This window comes from Muscardinus avellanarius (assembly GCF_963383645.1).
Source record: "Muscardinus avellanarius genome assembly, chromosome: 9".
Classification (NCBI taxonomy): Eukaryota; Metazoa; Chordata; class Mammalia; order Rodentia; family Gliridae; genus Muscardinus; species Muscardinus avellanarius.
The window spans coordinates 74,694,251-74,712,316 of NC_137795.1; the positions used below are offsets into that span (position 1 = coordinate 74,694,251).

The window sequence follows — 18,066 nt, forward strand, 5'->3', positions numbered from 1 at the left end:
TTTTATTATTGTCATTTAATGCCTTATGCTTTATAGGTACAAAGTCATTCCATAGCAATGCTTGTGGAACTTTTAATTTAAAATTTCAACTCTGAATAATAGTTGACATTGAAATTGTTCAGCTATGTCACATTCTGTCTTTACAAGAGAAAAACATTGCTTGAAGACAGGCCACCCACAAAATGTTGTAGACTTGAAAAATGATTTCCCAATTATTTCTCTCTTTGTCAAAACCAGCTTATGAATCCCTGACTTTGTAGATGTAAAGACAGTGTGAGGGAAGTGTGTGTGTGTGTGTGTGTGTGTGTGTGTGTATACAATTAAACGCAATGTGGTTATTCAGCTTAAGTTTACATATTTCAGTATACCTGGATGTCTTCTTAAAAGTACGAATTAGCAGTTCAAATATCTGATCTATCAATATCTACTGATAAATGATAACAGCAGTAAATGCAAATTTCCTGGTTAATCCTAAAAGGCCAAGAGAAAAGAAAATTCCCTGTCATTGTCCATGTTTTATCTATTTTTAAAAGCCATAGAGGAAAGAGTGCTCTTAGGGGAAAAAATGAGGTTTTACTGCAAAAGAAATGAATGCAAGAAATAGCACTTTAAGTAGTGGAGAGACATGAAGCATTGCAACTTCATAGCCTGCTAAGGAGCAACAGCTGTACCTAATTTCAACTTGACGTGCTTCAGATCTCATATTCATATAGGTATTTAATGATCCAAACATAATGGTCCTATATAGAATAATTACTGATATGAAGGAGCAAACTTCATACGCATTCCTTTTCAAATGATCCTTCAAGAGAAAAACTGCGCTGGTTCTTTGAACAATGAATAGTCTCTTTCACCAATCCAAATGTTTGGGGCTAATTCGCTTATCTTTTAAGAAAGAATGATACGAGTGCCAAGGTTACTTCTTTTTGACAGGCTCTTTCTGTCTCCCCCCTTCCCGGTAGAGCCAGTACAATGAAAGAAGGTAGAATGCCAAGCCTATCATTAAGTCATAGTGGTAGATGGTTGCAAGAAATATCAGAAACAAAAGGAAATAAGATATTTTAGAGCTGGCGTATTTCGAAAACAGAGATTCACTGCTTTGAGCTTGACTTTCCTGGGCAGGGAGATCAGCAGGAGAGCTCTCCCATTCTCTGTCACCTGAAGAGTATGGTGACTGTCTAGAGTCTAGTAATCCTTCATTAGCATGCCCCGCCTCTTCTGCATTCTCCAGAGGTTCACTAATTAAAATCACTGGCCCCAGAGATTTTGTTACATTGCATTCTACTGGTTGAAAAACCTGGCCTATACATTTTTCTTTTCTACTACCTGATGTCATTATTTCTGAACTTTTGGAAACTTCCTCAGGTTTAGATAGAGGATGACCCTGGATTTCACTTGTTGAATCGCAACTATATTTGGATTTAGCAGGAATAGATCCAAGAGTCATGGCAGGAATTGTATTTTCGACAGCAATAGCCTGTTCAGAAGATGGCTCTGAAGTTTTAGTACGATGACTGGAGCTGTGTGAACTTTTCTGGAAAGCTTGTGTAGTGCCCAAGTTAAAAGCAGAATGAACAGCAGAATCTAAGTCTATTTTCTTTGATAATTCTTGAACCTGCCCCAAATCTCTATTTTGTAGGAATTCTTTTGTATCTGATGATAACACTCCCATATGTAAATCTAGTTTTGACGGTGCTTTTTGATTGCCTGTAATGACCTGGGAAGATTCTTCTGCAGATGTGATATTCCCAAAGCCGTGTTTCTCCCTGTCATGTGTCTTCCTGGGATTGTACATACACATGGTTTCCTCCTTCTCCATTTCATCTACACCACGTACATTACAAATATCTAAACGTGACTCCTTTTCAAAATCGTTGTCATAGATTACACCTGCTGCATCCCGTTGACAAAGGGTATAATGTGAATCATCGTTTCTCCCTTCATGTGGATCAAACACTCTTTCTTTTACCTCCATGGGCCTGTCACTTCGCGCTGTCTCTGGAGGTAGCTTAGCAATTATTGCTTTTTCTCTAGCAGACATGCTTTCTGGAGTACTTTCTGATGTTGTCTTAATTATATAAGCTGTACCTGCTTCTGCTTTCTCAGTAATACCATGATCAGCTAGAGAAGACAGTTTGTGGTGCTCTGTTTCTTGGCAGGTAAACAACTCTTCTGTAGGAGTCGAGTTCAGACTCCTCATGGTATCTCTTTTTCCCCACATGTCTTCACAATCTGTTTGCTCTTTGATTTGCTTGGTTATATTCATCTTATTCCCTCTTGCTTTTGCCTGACTTTCCAGAACATTCCAATTGTGTTTATGTTGTATATTCTTATTCTGGTCTTCAGGATTAATCCAATCCGATTTTCCTTCTTCAACTTGGAAAAGATAATCTTCCCTGGTAATATTTCCATTTCTTGGTGCTGAAATTTGACTGGTTATCCCTCCTAATGTGGTGCCTCCACCCATTAGGCGATCCCTATCTGGACCTGTTAACGCAGCTTCCTCCCTATTCAAATGTGTCCTTGTTGAGGGCAATGTCTCTGCTGTGACTGCCTGGGCAGGAACGGTAGCACTTTTGCTCAGCAAAGCAGTTGCTTCTCTGTTCTTAGCTTCAGGCCCTTCTGCACTTGTTTCAGGGTGGCCCCTCTTTCTTTCTTGGTCTCCTAAGATGCATTGAACATTTGGGGTTTGTTTTTCATCAACACCTAAGTGTATTCTTTGTTCCTTCTTACCTTTATCACTGATACAACCTTCCTTGGAAGAGCCATTATCTGTTGATTCTTCCAGATATGTGGATACATCTGAATGGAAGTCTCTTCTGAAACATTCCCAATCTGTTATTTCAGTCATTTTAGCTCCCTCTTTATGACTTTGATCAAGGTTGCCTGGCATTAGTTGATTTGAGGAGGGACAAAATATTTGCACTCTGCCACTCCAGTGGGCTGGATTAGCATTATCATCTAGGACTTCTTTGCCACTGTTGTGTAATTGTGCTAATTCATCACTACTAGAGTCTCCCAATGATGGCCGACTTTCTCTCATATCTGAAGTAATTTCCTCTAAAGGTAGATGACTATACTCATTTCCTGAAGAGTATTTTTCATTGTGGTAAGAATCTCTCTTTAGGGAGCTTTCTGCTGATGAACTTGGAGACAAAGGCCTTTTGAACAAGTCAGAGCATATGTCAGCATGGCTGTGCTTCTTCTCTAACCCCTCAGCTTTATTTGGAAAATTGACTGGATCATTTGAAAATGTATTCTTTTCGTCTCTTGAAGTGGCACTTCTGCTTCTTGTTAAGCGTTGATTTATCTTATGGGATAAAAACAAAACAAAAACAATGACCACATGATCATTCTAAATAAACAGAATGAATGAGACTGGTCTTATTAACTCAGTAATTATCTGGTAGATTTCCTTGATGCGCTTCATTTGTGAATGTCACGCAAACTTTTGAAGCCGGATGTTTTGGGGAGATCCTTGTAGGCTATGACTTGGGAATGAGATTAGGAAGAAAAGGGGCCCAAATTAATCACTCTCCTTCCCAGCCTCCAAATATCACATTGTATTATTCAACTATTCTTGCTTGTCATTGCACTTTCTCCTCACTTAGGATATACACATTGATAGCTCCATGCTAATCAATTAGAGAGCAGCTTCCTGGGTGCCCCTTGCTGCATTTACACTTGCTGTAGGTGCCCCCATTATAGTTTCTCTTATTAATATGTTTTCTGCAAAGCCTCTGCAAACTATTAATAGCAAAACGTCACTCAAAGAAAAGTGAGGGAGTTAATGTCTCTGCAAATTCTGTTTTAATGACCCTCTGCCAACTGGTACTCAAATGTATTTGAGCTCTTCAGTGATGCCAACTGTCAGGATTTAACAGTGAGATGCCTGTGTGTTTTTTTTTTCCTCCTCATAACTGACATTTGCATGATCTCAATAATTATATGCAAATCTTACGTTTTCCCCTTCTTCTCACATAAGGCTCATGTTACTTGTCAACTGCACAGCTGTCTTGTAAGCCAATGCCTGTGGCTTCCACAGATTTGGTTGTATTTCCATCCATTATAGAGCTTCATTGTTTTATGCATTAACGTCAGCATGGAGCAAATTAGCATCTAAATTAGAGCTCCCTGTTCATTTATTGGATGTACAATCCCAGCAACTTCTAAACAAACTTTTATATTTGAGCCTGCTCATTGTAATGAGGTATATTGGTGAAGTATGTTTTTTTTTTTTTTAGGACCCTTTCATTATATTCTGTGGTTTGAAAAAAATGGCGATGTTAACTTTCAGCTGGTGAGAATTCTCACAATGGGTGACAACTTTGTAGTTTCTTAAACTTGGAGCAAAGTAAATTGCATACTTTAGTGATGCCGTTGCCATATCACTATAGAAAAGGTGGAATATGTGGGGAAAGAGATGAGCTCTATTTCTTTTCTGTTTCAGGGCTGACACTTGAAGAGGCAAATGTCATTTTAATCTTAGATGATTATGAATCCATGTATCCCAATGATATGAGCCCCAACCAAATACAATAAGAGATAAATTGCATTATGTGACTCATTTACTTCTATTCCTTCCTTTGTGATAAAAGTGTTCTCTCAAACATCTCCCCCAAAAAATCCCAAATGGATTGAATGCTCACCAAGTGTGAAATTTATAACAAATTTAATACTAAATTCTACAGTACTGAATTTGTTTCCTGTTTAAAAATTACGACACAGGCTATTCTCTCCTCACTTGGTAATTTAATACTTTACAATGATATAGAATTCTGAGATTCTCCCAAGGATGGAAGCAAAATGTAAAATGAAATACCACTAATGTAAATGAAATACAAGAATTATAGACTTGTAAAGTTGGACAGGACCTTAATAATCATCTGGTCCAGCCCTCTCATTTTACAGAAGAGTTTATGCTAAGTGTACACTTGTCACAAAGATTAGAAATGCACATCAGGACAGTGCTACCTCTCCTATAATTCCTATAAACTATTACTCAGAGCCGCTGGTAAAGAGATAAGAAATGAATGTCATTAATTTACCATTGCAGAAACCAGAAGCAACATACTGAAATCAAAGTGCCTTGTTGATCAAGCTGGAAACACAAGGACAGAATAGGCTGTGCTTTCACATTTGCAAATTATATTAGTTGAAGCTATTGAAAGGCAGGCATTGCAGCATCTTTGAAGCATAAATGGATTCATCTTCTCTAATACCGTGGCAACAGAACACTTACCAGCAAGTCTAATTCCTTTTCATTATGTTCCTCCTGTTTCCTGTTTACATCTTTTTCATTTTGATCACTGGCTTCCAAGTCTTCCTTGTCCTCATGAGAACAAACAATTGTTGGGATATGAGTATCTGAAAAGTTAACACAATTATACCGTTGTAAGATTGTTTTAATTGTAGTCTTTCAAAAGAAGAGACAGATTTTTTAAATTAAATAAGAACTATTACCTGCACTCTTTGAATTTTCTTCTGAAGTCATTGATGACTCTTCTTTACTATTGAAATTAAAACAAAATGTTACATATTTGTTCTTGGACTACATCCTTTGAGTATTTTTATACTGTGGACAATTCAAATTAGTAGCAAGTCAAATATATGTTAGATAATCTAACATACTTTCTTATATTACTTTGTATATCTTAAATAACATTGATATTCTAAATGATGTAATAGTAAATGTTGACTGTAGAAATTTTCAAAAATAATTCACACAGTGTCATATTTCTAAATAAGATTATGTTGGAGTCCAAACTAAAACTACATGTAAAGGTAGATTAGTCTGTCATTCATGAATTTATCTATATAAATGTGAATATTTTTATCTTGGTTTAAATGAACTGAGAGTCCATTAGTAATCATAAAGTTTCTTTTTGGTGTTTTAATTATTTATATTTTTAATTTCTACTACTTAAAATTCTTTCAGTTGAACTGATATGACACTTATTCTCACTCCAGAAAAGGAGATTAAAAAAAAAAACTAACTGAAAACTGAACGGCAGTTAAATTTATATTCAGTTAAAGGATTTCATATGTGTATTTCCACTAGCCAATCTTATAACCAAGACTTCAGATCACTGATATGCAAACATATATTTTCTTCCTTTTAAAGGATGTGGGTTATATTCCCTTTTCTAGTATCTCTGCATACTGGTTGAAAGAGAACAATATCTTTCCCATTCAAATGTAATCTGCACATGGGTATATTTGTGGGCTATTAAAATTTAGATTTGTCCATGACACTAAGTAGAAAAATATTTACTAAGAGTAAAACATGATCACTTGACAAATAATTACATCAAAAGTCAATTTATCAGAAATATTTGGTCCAGTATCCATGTTTTCTTGTATTGCCTTAGCTGAATTATCTTCTAGTGACTTTTTCCAATGACTTTTCTGCAACAAATGAAACCTGAAAAGTAGGTAATGGCTGATAAACTTACGAAATAGAATCAAGTGTTCATTGCACTGATGATTTTGATCCAAATATCAGGAAGGCTAGTTTTTTTGTTCAACAAATTATAAGAAAACTGAAAATTTTCCATCCTGACTATATAAGAAGATGATTCAATTTTGTATATATTTATACTGTTTAATTTTAACTTTATACAAAAACATTTAGTACCTTTAGTGGGACCGTGAGAATAATGTTTCTGCATAAATATTAGTTCTTTAAAAATATAATCTGAATAATTGATATGGAATTAATCTGTAAATTTTAATTGTTGATGAAGACTATAACTATACAAAGATTTGTTTTTATGGAATTAAACTATAAGCTTACCTACCTTTCTTTCTCCAAGTACATAATATCTCTGAGCTTAAGAAATTATATAGACTATTACATAGGATTTAACTGTTTTTCCTCTTTTTTATTCCCATATCAATACTGGAAGTCCCGTTTATAGAAGAAAGTAATACTGATAAAATGCCTTTTTTATCTAACCCAAGTATTATTATTCATTTTCATGAGTCAATTCTTGAATATACTTTAATTGTTTAAAAGTGACTGAATCAAAAGGACAGAAACCCGCTTTTAAAATTCATTTTGGGGACAAATGGTTAGGGATCTAACTTTCCATAGTATAACAGTGTCTTACAACATGTCAATACAGAAATATAGGTGAAAACTTTATATTCAGGGATAAATGCAAAGAAGAAAAGTTGAAATGAATAAAATTTAAATAGTATATAAGATATGTAACAATAAAAAGTAATAAAAATGTGCATTTTTCCTAAAAAATAATACATCCATATCAATAAATATTAAAAAATATTTAGAAAAATGAAGAAATATACCATGTTCATAGATAGGATAGAAATAGTATAAATATGTTAATTATTTTCCAAATTACCTACAGATTTACCTCAATTCAAATCAAACTAAAATCAGTTTCACAGAGGATTTTTTTGTTTGTTTTTTTGGGGGGGTTTGTGGGTCTGGGGATGGAACCCAGGGGCATTACACCTCCAAGCTACACCCCCTGCCCAATTTTTATTCTTTATTTTGAAACCAGATCTCACTGAGTTGCAGAGGGCCTCATTAAGTAGCTGAGGCTGTCTGCGAACTGCAATCCTCAGATCTCAGCCTCTGGAATGTTGGGTGTACAAGTGTGCACCACCATGCCCAGCTTTCACAGAGTTTCAAAATGTTATTCTAAAGAAAATAATAAAAGACTAATGGTAGATAGAATATTTGTGAGAGATAGTAGAAAGAGAGGAACAACCTGCTTTGAGTGATTTCAAGAGTTTTCATGAATATTATTAAAACAGTGTTATGTTGGAAATAAGACAGACAAGCTAACCAATGAAACAGGATTGAGAATTATCAATATAACACATAACTAAAACCTTGATATATAGAAAAATGTAACATGTCAGACAATAGGGAAATAAGCTACCCTTGAAGTAAAGGATGGAATTGGAGAAACACATATTAAAAAGTTAATTCTAGCCGGGTGTGGTGGCACACGCTTGTAATCCCCACACTTGGGAGGCGGAGACAGGAGGATCGCGCAGGTTCGAAGCCAGCAGCTCTGGCTTAAGAGATCCTGTTTCCAAATAAAATGTATAAAATAGGTGTCTGGGAGTATAGCCCAGAAGTAGAAGGGTTTCCAGGAACCCCAGTACCACCAAAAAAAAAAAAAAAAGTTAATTCTATAGGTACTAATGTCTTTAATGTAAAAAAAAAAAAAACTCTTGAAATTCTTGGTAGAAAAAGGTAGTTAATATCTTTTAGACCTTATAGTAAGAAACATTTTCTTAATAAGCTAAAAAAGTAAAGACTATAAAAAATTAGTTATCATAACTATTAAATTTAAATCTTTTGTTCATGAAAAGACTCTTTATAAAGCAAAAACATAAATAACGAGCTGGAAGAATATGCTTACATTTCACAAAATCAAGACAAATAAGAAATGAGAATATACATACAGAGAATTACAAATTAACAAGAAAGCAAAAACTATGTGTTTGGTGTTGGGTGGCAAATAATCCACAAAACAAAAAGTGCATAGAGCCAATCATCACATAAAGAGATGGTCAGTATTATAAGAGAACCAAAATATAAAAATTAAGATGACAAAGTAAAAGCCTTTTATGATCTTAATTAGAAAGAGCAGGAAACAAACACAAGAAAGAGTTCATATACTTTGCTGATGGGAAAGTCGATAGTGAAAAACACTCTGTGAAACATTTTGACTGACATATTTTTCTAAACTTCAACATTTATGTTTCTATAACCACTGTAGACAATGTAAATTCTTCCACATACTACCTGATCTATCTATAGAAACATTTGTTGTGGCATTGTTATCAACTGTATAAAACTTCCACATACTGAGAAATTCTTATGCATATTGCCTGACACATTTATAGAAATATTCATTGTGGTATTGTTATCAGCTGTATAAATCTTGAACTAACATAAATGTCTATTAACAGAGAAATAAACACAAAACTTTGGAATATCACAAAAAGACATACTATATATCACTCAAAATCAATACACCAAAGACATATATAACAATACACATAAAATCTTAGCAACAAAATATTAAGTAAAAAGCCTCAAAATATTACATCAGAAGAAAATATTTTATAAGGCTAAATATCACTAAAATAATTTTGTTTATTTATTGTATAATGTTTTGATAGCAAGGATTGAACCCAGGGGCATTCTATGTCTGAGCTACACCTAGGTGTTTTTATTTTATCTTTTGAAATGGGATCATAGGAGAAACCTAGACAAAGAAGAAGGAGAAAGAATAAGTGAGCAAATAATGTGACCTGAGAGGGATGAGAGGGAAGAAGAGGAAAATTCCCTAATGTATATGATGTACACTCACCAACTTATCAAAATCAATCACTAAGTCAAACATGAGATAGACAGAGGGGAAAGGGAATTAAGTGGGAATTGGGGAGGAATAAATGAATGATGTGTGTATGTATGCATCTATCATCCTTTACATCATTAAGATGTATGACTACAATGCACCAATAAAAAATAAAATTAAAAAATGGGGTCTCTATAGGTTGAAGTGTCCCTTTAAGTTACTGAGGCTAGACTTGAACCTACTGTCCTCCTGCCTCAGCCTCCCAAGTACTGGAATTACAGGCATGTACCATCAAATCCAGCTTAAAATAATTTAAGTAAATATGTATAGCAGGAAATACAGAGACTAGAATACAAAATTACATTTAAAAGAGAACTTTGATTTCAGGATTATAGTTATATACAGAAAATTATTGGAATTCAGTTAATACTTTGGGTGGTTGTTTTCACATGCTTATTACATTATTTAACATATTTAAATAGTCCAATTCTAGTTTTATAGAATTTATTGAAACAAATAGGCTTCTCTCTGGCCTATTAGAGGGTCCTTATAAAATTTCAATATGAAATGTAGCAGTCATGAGATCAATTACATTCAAAGAGTTTAACTATTTTTAGAAATTTTTTAGGAAAAAGAGAAAGAACTTGATGGTTGATAATGACATGGCTCAGAAACACACAATTGTGATAAAAGTGATATATTTCTGAATAGTGCTTGTCTTTCCTTTATGTTTCTTGAATCCTTTCTAGTTAGGGAATTTCCTTCCTTTGCTATATTCCCAGGGATTATCACAGTGCCAACCACATAATAATGAACAATAAATGCTGTTGAAAAAGTGCACAGCATCCTTTTTACCCCCTTTTACCTCTCTACCCACCTAACCTCTCACCAACATCATCATAACATTGCTCTATTTCTTACTTATTAAAATTTAATTTAGGAACATACTTATAATCCCAGTATTTGGGAGGATGAGACAGGAGGATTAGAGTTTGTGGACAGCATCAGCTACTTAGTGAGGCCCCCCCACAACTTAGTGAGACCCTGTTTCAAAATAAAGAATTTTAAATATCAGACTGCAAGTGTAGCTCAGAGCTAAAATGCCCCTGGGTTCAATCCCCAGCAACACACACACACACACACACACACACACACACACACACACACACACACACACCTAATTTTGGAAAAAGATCTAGTATTTTAAAGTATGCGTATTTGCGTTTGTCCTCCAAGACTTAAAGTATCACTTCTTCTAGCATTCAATTTAATTCTTGTAATTCTTCTAACTCTGAGTTCAAATAATTAAGCACAAGTTTTAAATTATTATACTTTTTTTTTTTGCAGTACTGGGATAGAACCCAGAGGCATCCTATCTCCGAGCTACACCCCCAGCCCTATTTTTTTTTTTATTCTAAGTAGCTGAGACTGGCTACAAACCCACAATCCTCCTGTGTCAGCCTTCCAAGTACTGGAATTACAACCATTTGCCACCATGCTCAGCTTAAATTATTATACATTTTGAAAATAAAAATTACAAAAGATACATATTTTGTGGAGCAATAGTGCAGCGCACCACAAATCTTATAATATTATCATTTATATTATCTAATCATGAGAAGGGAAGGTCATTCACCTTTCTAATAGCTCTTTTGAATTTTTCTGTGCATGAGGCACTATAAGAAGCACATAGATAAATAATCTCTAGCCACTTACCTCAAAAAAGACAGAATGTATTAGTGGATATAGATACAACTACAGGCCATTATAATTATATAATAAGTGGTAAATATTATAATAATAGAATATGATAATGATTTTCTTAGAGACTAAATGAGAAGACAGGAATGAAGACTGTCAGGACAATCAGGGAATTTCTCACAAAAGAAATTAACATTCTGAGTTAGTGTTTAGAGATAAGTAAGAGATACCCAACTGAACAAGAAGATGAGGCCATTTTAGGGAGAGGAAAGAACAAGTGGTCAAGATGAGAGTGAGAAAGCACGAAAGGAAAAGGAATTCCCAAGAACAAGAAGACATTCAGAGGGTTTGGACTGTGTTTGGAGGAACAATATCAGGGATTTAACTGGAATTAGTTTGAGCCAATCATTTTTATGATCAAGCAAAATAGAGCTGAATTCTACAGGCATACTTTTTAATATTTTTAATTTTTAAAAATTTTTAAAATTCATTATTGGTGCATTGTAGTCATACATCTTAATGGGATAGAAGATGGGGGAGACATACGTGCACATATCACCCAATTAGCCCTTGCGGTGAGAGACACATAGTCTCTGGAGTTATCTTCCTCTGGAAGTAACTTGAAGGAGAGGCTGGATGACAGGGTCACATGAAGCACAGTGACTAGTCAAGAGCCTCCTGCAACAGTGCAGGTACAAAAGGATAAGAGCAAAGGATGATCTTCATGAGGAAAGAGAAGAACCAAATTTGAGTTATAACTTTTGATGCAGCATCAAGATGGATTTTTAATTAATTTCCTATGCTTGGATTTTTTTAAATGCCTCTCTCTGCTTAACTTTGGTGGCATTCATGAGAATTAAAAATCTATTCTGTTATCCCTTCCTTCCAAGACCAAAGCCAGAGACAGCTAAGTGTGGGAGGATACTGAGGGCTTCTGAGCTATAAGTCAGCACGGTGTGGAATGAGTAGGTAGGTTGATTTCTAATGTCTTATGGGCTAGGTGATCTGCCTTCTCGCTAGATACTGGTACACTTGACTACACAATAGAACAAAGACTTACACCTTGGTTCTGGCATTTTACTTGAGACCTTTATTGGAGGAAATAAAACATTTCCCTATCTATGTTTTGTTCATCAAAGTCTGTAACATTCTGAAAAATCCCTGCAAATTTATTTTACTAGATTTGATATGCTACATAGATGAATTTCTAAGGAAACCAAGCTCATATAGGAACTTTAAACATCTCAGTTGTTTGGAAGTCCAGCTACCTGGTCCCTCCCTTCTCTAACAAATACTCTAAATATAACAGCAGTTCCCACAATTGTTCGCACATCAGAAACACTCTCCCTAACTTTGCAAATTGTAAATTACTATAGCTGTGCATGGAACTTGGGAGGGGAATAGAGAATAATAGAGCTGAGCATCTCCTATGATAATTGTAATGTGAGGTCAGATGGTGATGTGAAGCGAACTTCACATACAGACAACAGCATATCTCAGTGCACCGAGTTCATCGATCTTTGCTATGCAGAGTGTACTTCCCTGATGACAGGCATTCAGAGATCCATGCCCTTAGATAGACCTTTGGGCTTTAAATCTAATTCCTTGACTTCTTACTACTTTTATATGGGATGATAGCATGCTTTGCCACTACTCATCCAATACCTAGGATAAGGAACAGAGAATGGTACAGAGGTCTCTAATGTGAGAATTTTATTATTATTTATTTATTTATTTACTTACTTACTTACTTACTTACTTAGTGCAGTGCTGGGAATTGAACCCAGGGGCAATCTCCCTCCAAGCTACACCCAGTCTTATTTTTTTTTCTTTATTTTGAAGCAGGGTCTCACTAAGTTGTAGAGAGCCTCGCTAAGTAGCTGAGGCTGACATGAGAACTTAAAAGAATGAATTTGCCATCCCTTGAAATTAAGAATTTCTGAGGAAAAAGCACGTGAGAAGAAAAAAGGATAAACTTTATAAGGAAATGTGTAAATGTTTGAAGACATTCGGCCACATTGGAAATTAAATCTAGTGTTCATTGGAAGAACAATGCCCAGATGTGTCTGTTTTCCTTTATCTCTCACAATCTTAGGCCTTACCACCTTTATGATGCAAGTTAAGTGTACTTCTGTTTCAATAAAATGGGACATAGTAAAATTGCATAAAATGAGTAGCTATTAAATAAACTTGTGCTGCTTACTGATGGGTCCAGCCCATCAGCGGTGGGGCTGAGAAGGAAAATGAGTGCCAACGGCCCCAAGCAGAACCACATGGAGCCGGGAGACCTGTCAAGCAGGATCTCATTTATTTCTCTCAGGCAACCCAATTTAAAGCAAAATCCGCAAGGGGGATTTCCAACAGGAAACTATTCTAACCTATCAAGCTAAAGGTCACCCTTGCATGTGTAAAGTACATAACTTGCAGCCAATCAGTATCCAATGCACAAGGGGTTCACGAGCACGGAAGCATTATTTGAGCCAATAAGGCTCATCATTACCAAATTGGGCTAGTGGGGTCAAGGAGAGTAGTTACGCCCTCCATATCTGCTTGGCGCTACATATTGCAGATTCATTCATCGGAAGTTCAGACGGTTGTGCAGACAGACCTGCGCTGGACGCTACATGCAGCTGATTCATCGAAGTTCAGTCAGGCGGTTGTGCAGACGTCAACGCACTTGGCGCTACATGTAGCTAATTCATGGGAAGTTCTGTCAGGCAGCTTGAGCAGACCCCAACAGCTTACAGGAAGAAGTGAATGATTTCTAGCCAATAATTAAGACTGTGAAATATAATCACAATTTTATATTTAGAGTAAGCCATTTTCATTTGTTTATTCAATTCTCATTAAACAAATATTTTATTGACTACCTGCATATTTTCAAATATTGCATTAGATCCTCACAATAAACAAAACAGATGCCCTGTGCTCAGGGCTCAGAAGTTAATGGGGAGCGTGAACAACTAAATATAGCAATAACACTAGAATATAATAAGTGTGTGCTCAGCAAGGAGTAGAGTGTGATAAAAATATCTTGCAAGAGGATATGACCTCTAAGTTGAAACCTAAACAAGCAGTAGCATTAGCTAAAGAAAAGGAGCACAGCAATTCCAAGTTGGAGATATCATATGCAAATACTCCATTAGTTAAAAAAATATTCTGAACTTGTGAATTTTAACATGCAATGTGGGGAAAATGTAGAATCTAGGCACCAATTGGTGGTCATCTCATTGAAAAGGCACAAACAAGTCCAAGCAGTGCCTCTCAAAATACGATTCACAGACTTCCTGTGTGCAAATGATCTTGTACTTGTTACAAATGCTTCAAAAGCCTGAAACTGGATCTACCAAATTAGCATCTTTGGAATGAGAACTTACAATCTTCATTTTTAACTGGAATCACCAAGTTAGGCAAGTTTCGCCTTGTCTCAGTGCACGTAAAAAAAAAAAAAAAAAAAAAAGGCTGTGAGCAGACCCTTCAAGAGTACAGAACTTGGAGAGAGGAGTAGCTCCTTATGCTTCAGATTTTTCAACAAGACACATTCAGTTATGATAAAGAAATCTGTAGCTCTGTGCACAAAAGAAAGTACTTGTGTAGGTATGTCACCGGTCCCCCAAAAATAAGTACATTGAAAATGAGACCAAGCCGGGTGTGGTGGCACACACTTGTAATCCCCGCGCTTGGGAGGCTGAGACAGGAGGATTGCATGGGTTCGAAGCCAGCCTCAGCTACTTAGTGAGGTTTTTGGCAACTTAGCGAGACCCCGTTTCCAAATAAAATATAAAAAAGGTCTGGGAAAATACCCTGGAGGTAGAAAGCCTCTGGGTTCCACCCCTAGTACCACCAAAAAAAAAAAAAAGAAAAAGAAAAAGAAAACTAGACCAAATCTTATATACTTCACAGAATACAATGATAAAACATCAAAGGGGAGGAATTGGAAGGTGTTTTTAACCTATCTAATAAATTAGCTAGCAAACAATAATTTGTGTTACTGAGTCAGCTGTTTTGTTTTGTTTTGTTTTAATTGGTGGTACTGGAGTTCCTGGAAGCCCTTCTACCTCTGGGCTACACTCCCAGACCTATTTTTTATACTCTTTTATTTGGAAACAGGGTCTCCTAAGTCAGCGGGCGCAGCTGGCTTCGAACCTGCGCGCTCCTCCTGTCTCTGCCTCCCAAGCGCGGTGATTACAAGCCTGCATACCACGCCCGGCCCTGAGTCAGCTGTTTTACTGTTCAAATATTGCAGCATCGCAGATTCTTTGCCTTTGAGTCTCTTGTTAGATACAGGAAACTTGTGCTATTTTTTAGTCAAATTTCTCGAACCCACGTAGGATATTCGATTTGTAAAGAACATTTTACTTGAATGTTCCATTCACCATTTTAAAGAAAAAGAAACCAAATCCCAGTTAAACATAGAGTGAAAGTTGTAAAAAGCTAACTCGTGGCAAAGATAGATGTGGCATCATTGGTTCCCATGCCAGTGTCCTTTCTGTACAGTTAATGCACTGTGGAAAAGAGCAGAAAAAAAGTGTATGCAAATCTGTCTTCCCTTAACACTCAGTCAATTGCTGACTAAGTGACCTCAAACCAGATACTCAACCTGGTTATGCTCCCTTCTCCATAATATTGCATATTCTTTATGCAGAGTAATTATTTAGCACAGTTTTCAACATGTGGAGGCATTTGACAAGTTCATAGCCAAAGGTAGTAAATATCACACTGATCATTGGTTTCATCTTAAAATAGAAATCAATTTCCATCCTCCCTGTTTTAGTTGAAATTGTTATGCTTTTAATATTTACTATATTCCTTTCATATTTTTAATTCCCAAGGTCTGTTTGTTTGTTTCTTTGTTTATATTTGGTACTAGCAGTTGTACTCAGGGATATTATACCTTTAAGCTATTCTCCCAGACCAATTTTTATTTTATATTTGGAAATAGGGTCTCACTATGTGGCTTAGAGCCTCACTAAGTTACTAAGGCTGGCTGCACACTTGCAATTCTCCTGTCTCAGTCTCCCAAATATTAGTATTACAGAAATGTGCCACCACATTTGGCTCAGAAGCCATTTTTAAGGGTAAACTTCACAGTTAATAGTAGGTATCATACTTGCTTAGACTTTTTAAATATAGTTATTAATGAAAACTTACACTCCAAAGAAAACTTAGTGGGTCCTTAATAAAAATAACTTTTTATTTAAAAGCATCCTCTCCAAATACAGTATGCGTTGGAATGCTAATTCACACCTTCTCTATTACTCAAATGACTTATTAGGCATCAGGATTTGGTCGCCATGTTCATATGGGCTGCAGTTTCTGGATATATGGTACTTCCAAATTTGAAGTTACGGTTAAGTTTAACACTGTCAAAATGTAGCAGATTTTAGTATCATTAATAATATGTTTTTCCCTAAAGTCCTATAAAACCATTGTGCTACAACTCCATATATGTCTTAAAATGCGAGTGAAAACTCTCAGGTTCTGTTCCACAAAAATCTAAGTCTAATGTGATAGAATTACCCAACCAGTTAGAACTGATGACAGGATGAGGTTGTAGGCAGCAAAATATAAATTCTGTTCCAAAACAAATAAAAATGTTGGTATTAAAAAGGGATCCTTTCCCAAGTGAGTCATAGTTGTTATATTTTGTCTCCTTAAGGCTTTATCCAAAAGTACTCCAAGTTGTCTAAAGAGGACCAACCATAGAATTCGTGTGGATCACCCTTCACTCTGTGATAAACAGCTAAAATGTAAATGCTGTTTACCACTCGAGAAATTTGGACCAGTCCTTTTTATTCAAAACTTGTGCTCTCATTGGACTTCCTAAACCCTATTCTCCCTCAAGAAAACAAAAGAAATGAACTTTGAGTCAGAAATAATATGAACCTCTTTCGGAATTTCTTAAAACTCACTTAGTAGCCCACGCTTATAATCCTACTACTTTGGAGTCTGAGACAGGAGGATAACAGGTTCAAGACAATACTCAGCAATGTAGAAGACTCTCCGAAATCTAGCAAGACTGTTTTCAAACAAACAAAAAATAAAATAGGGCTGGGTATTTAGCTTAGAGTCATAAAGCCCCTGAGTTCCATTCCCAATATCATATACACACACACAATAAAAAGCAATTTAAGAAGAGTATATCATCACTGGCACTACATGAGTATACACGAATACACAGAAATATTTTACTAGTGTATAAAACAATTATGATGTACTTTTTTATAATTTTATGTTGATGTTCCCATAAAAATTGACTTTCTGCCTTTGTGAAAGTTCATAGCCACACATACACTGGAAAAAAAGAGCAAAGACATACACAATGAAAGGCAAAGCTCATCACACACTCGCCAACTACTGCAGCCTAATATCTTTTACTTTAGAGTCAATACCGGTGGTCTTCTCTTCATCAGGAATAACACTGAGAAAAGATAATTATCTGATTAAAAGAAAGATAATTGGGATAACTATTTTTGAACAGAAGTAAGGAAAGGAAAAAGTGTAAAGGCATTATGCAGAAAGAATTTAGAGTGAAAAGACTCAATAAGTTCAGTTCCTTGATGATAACACCAGAAAGGAAAACAAAACAAAACAAAAAAAAAATGCATTACATCTACATTATTAACAGCTAGTACAAGAAGCAGAAAATAATCTCTAAAAGGAAAAACATTTTTAACTGGCGTATTATTGCTTTCACATGCTCAGTCTGTGACTAGTAACTGACATGTTAAGGGACAGTTTTTCTTGGGTATCACATTCCTTATTTTTAGAGTAAAAGCTATAGATTAGATTCTAGATCACAAATACAGTTCACCTATGCCTACATCCTTCTCCAACACCCAGGGCAAAGTCTGATAGTAGATAAAAAGTCTTCCTTGCTGAGAACAAATTGAGCCCCATGATTTTTCTTTTACACAGCTAGGCAGCCATCGCACTTTAGTGTTCACTACGGAACCAACTTGCTCTCAGTCTTAATATTAAATAACATGCTCTCGAGCTATAGAGCTCTATATTTATA

General features: G+C 35.6%; 1 protein-coding gene across 1 annotated transcript in view; it reads right to left on the reverse strand.

Annotated features, from left to right (window-relative positions):
• Nucleotides 1–916: 916 nt before the first annotated feature.
• PPP1R3A (protein phosphatase 1 regulatory subunit 3A) overlaps nucleotides 917–18,066 on the reverse strand; it is a gene marked incomplete at both ends in the record, with an annotated part of 43,315 nt that continues 26,165 nt past the window's right edge. The window contains 3 exons of the mRNA XM_080701719.1: nucleotides 917–3,310; nucleotides 5,243–5,367; nucleotides 5,464–5,510. Of these exons, the coding sequence (XP_080557845.1) occupies nucleotides 917–3,310; nucleotides 5,243–5,367; nucleotides 5,464–5,510 (2,566 nt within the window). The remainder of the gene's footprint in view (nucleotides 3,311–5,242; nucleotides 5,368–5,463; nucleotides 5,511–18,066) is intronic.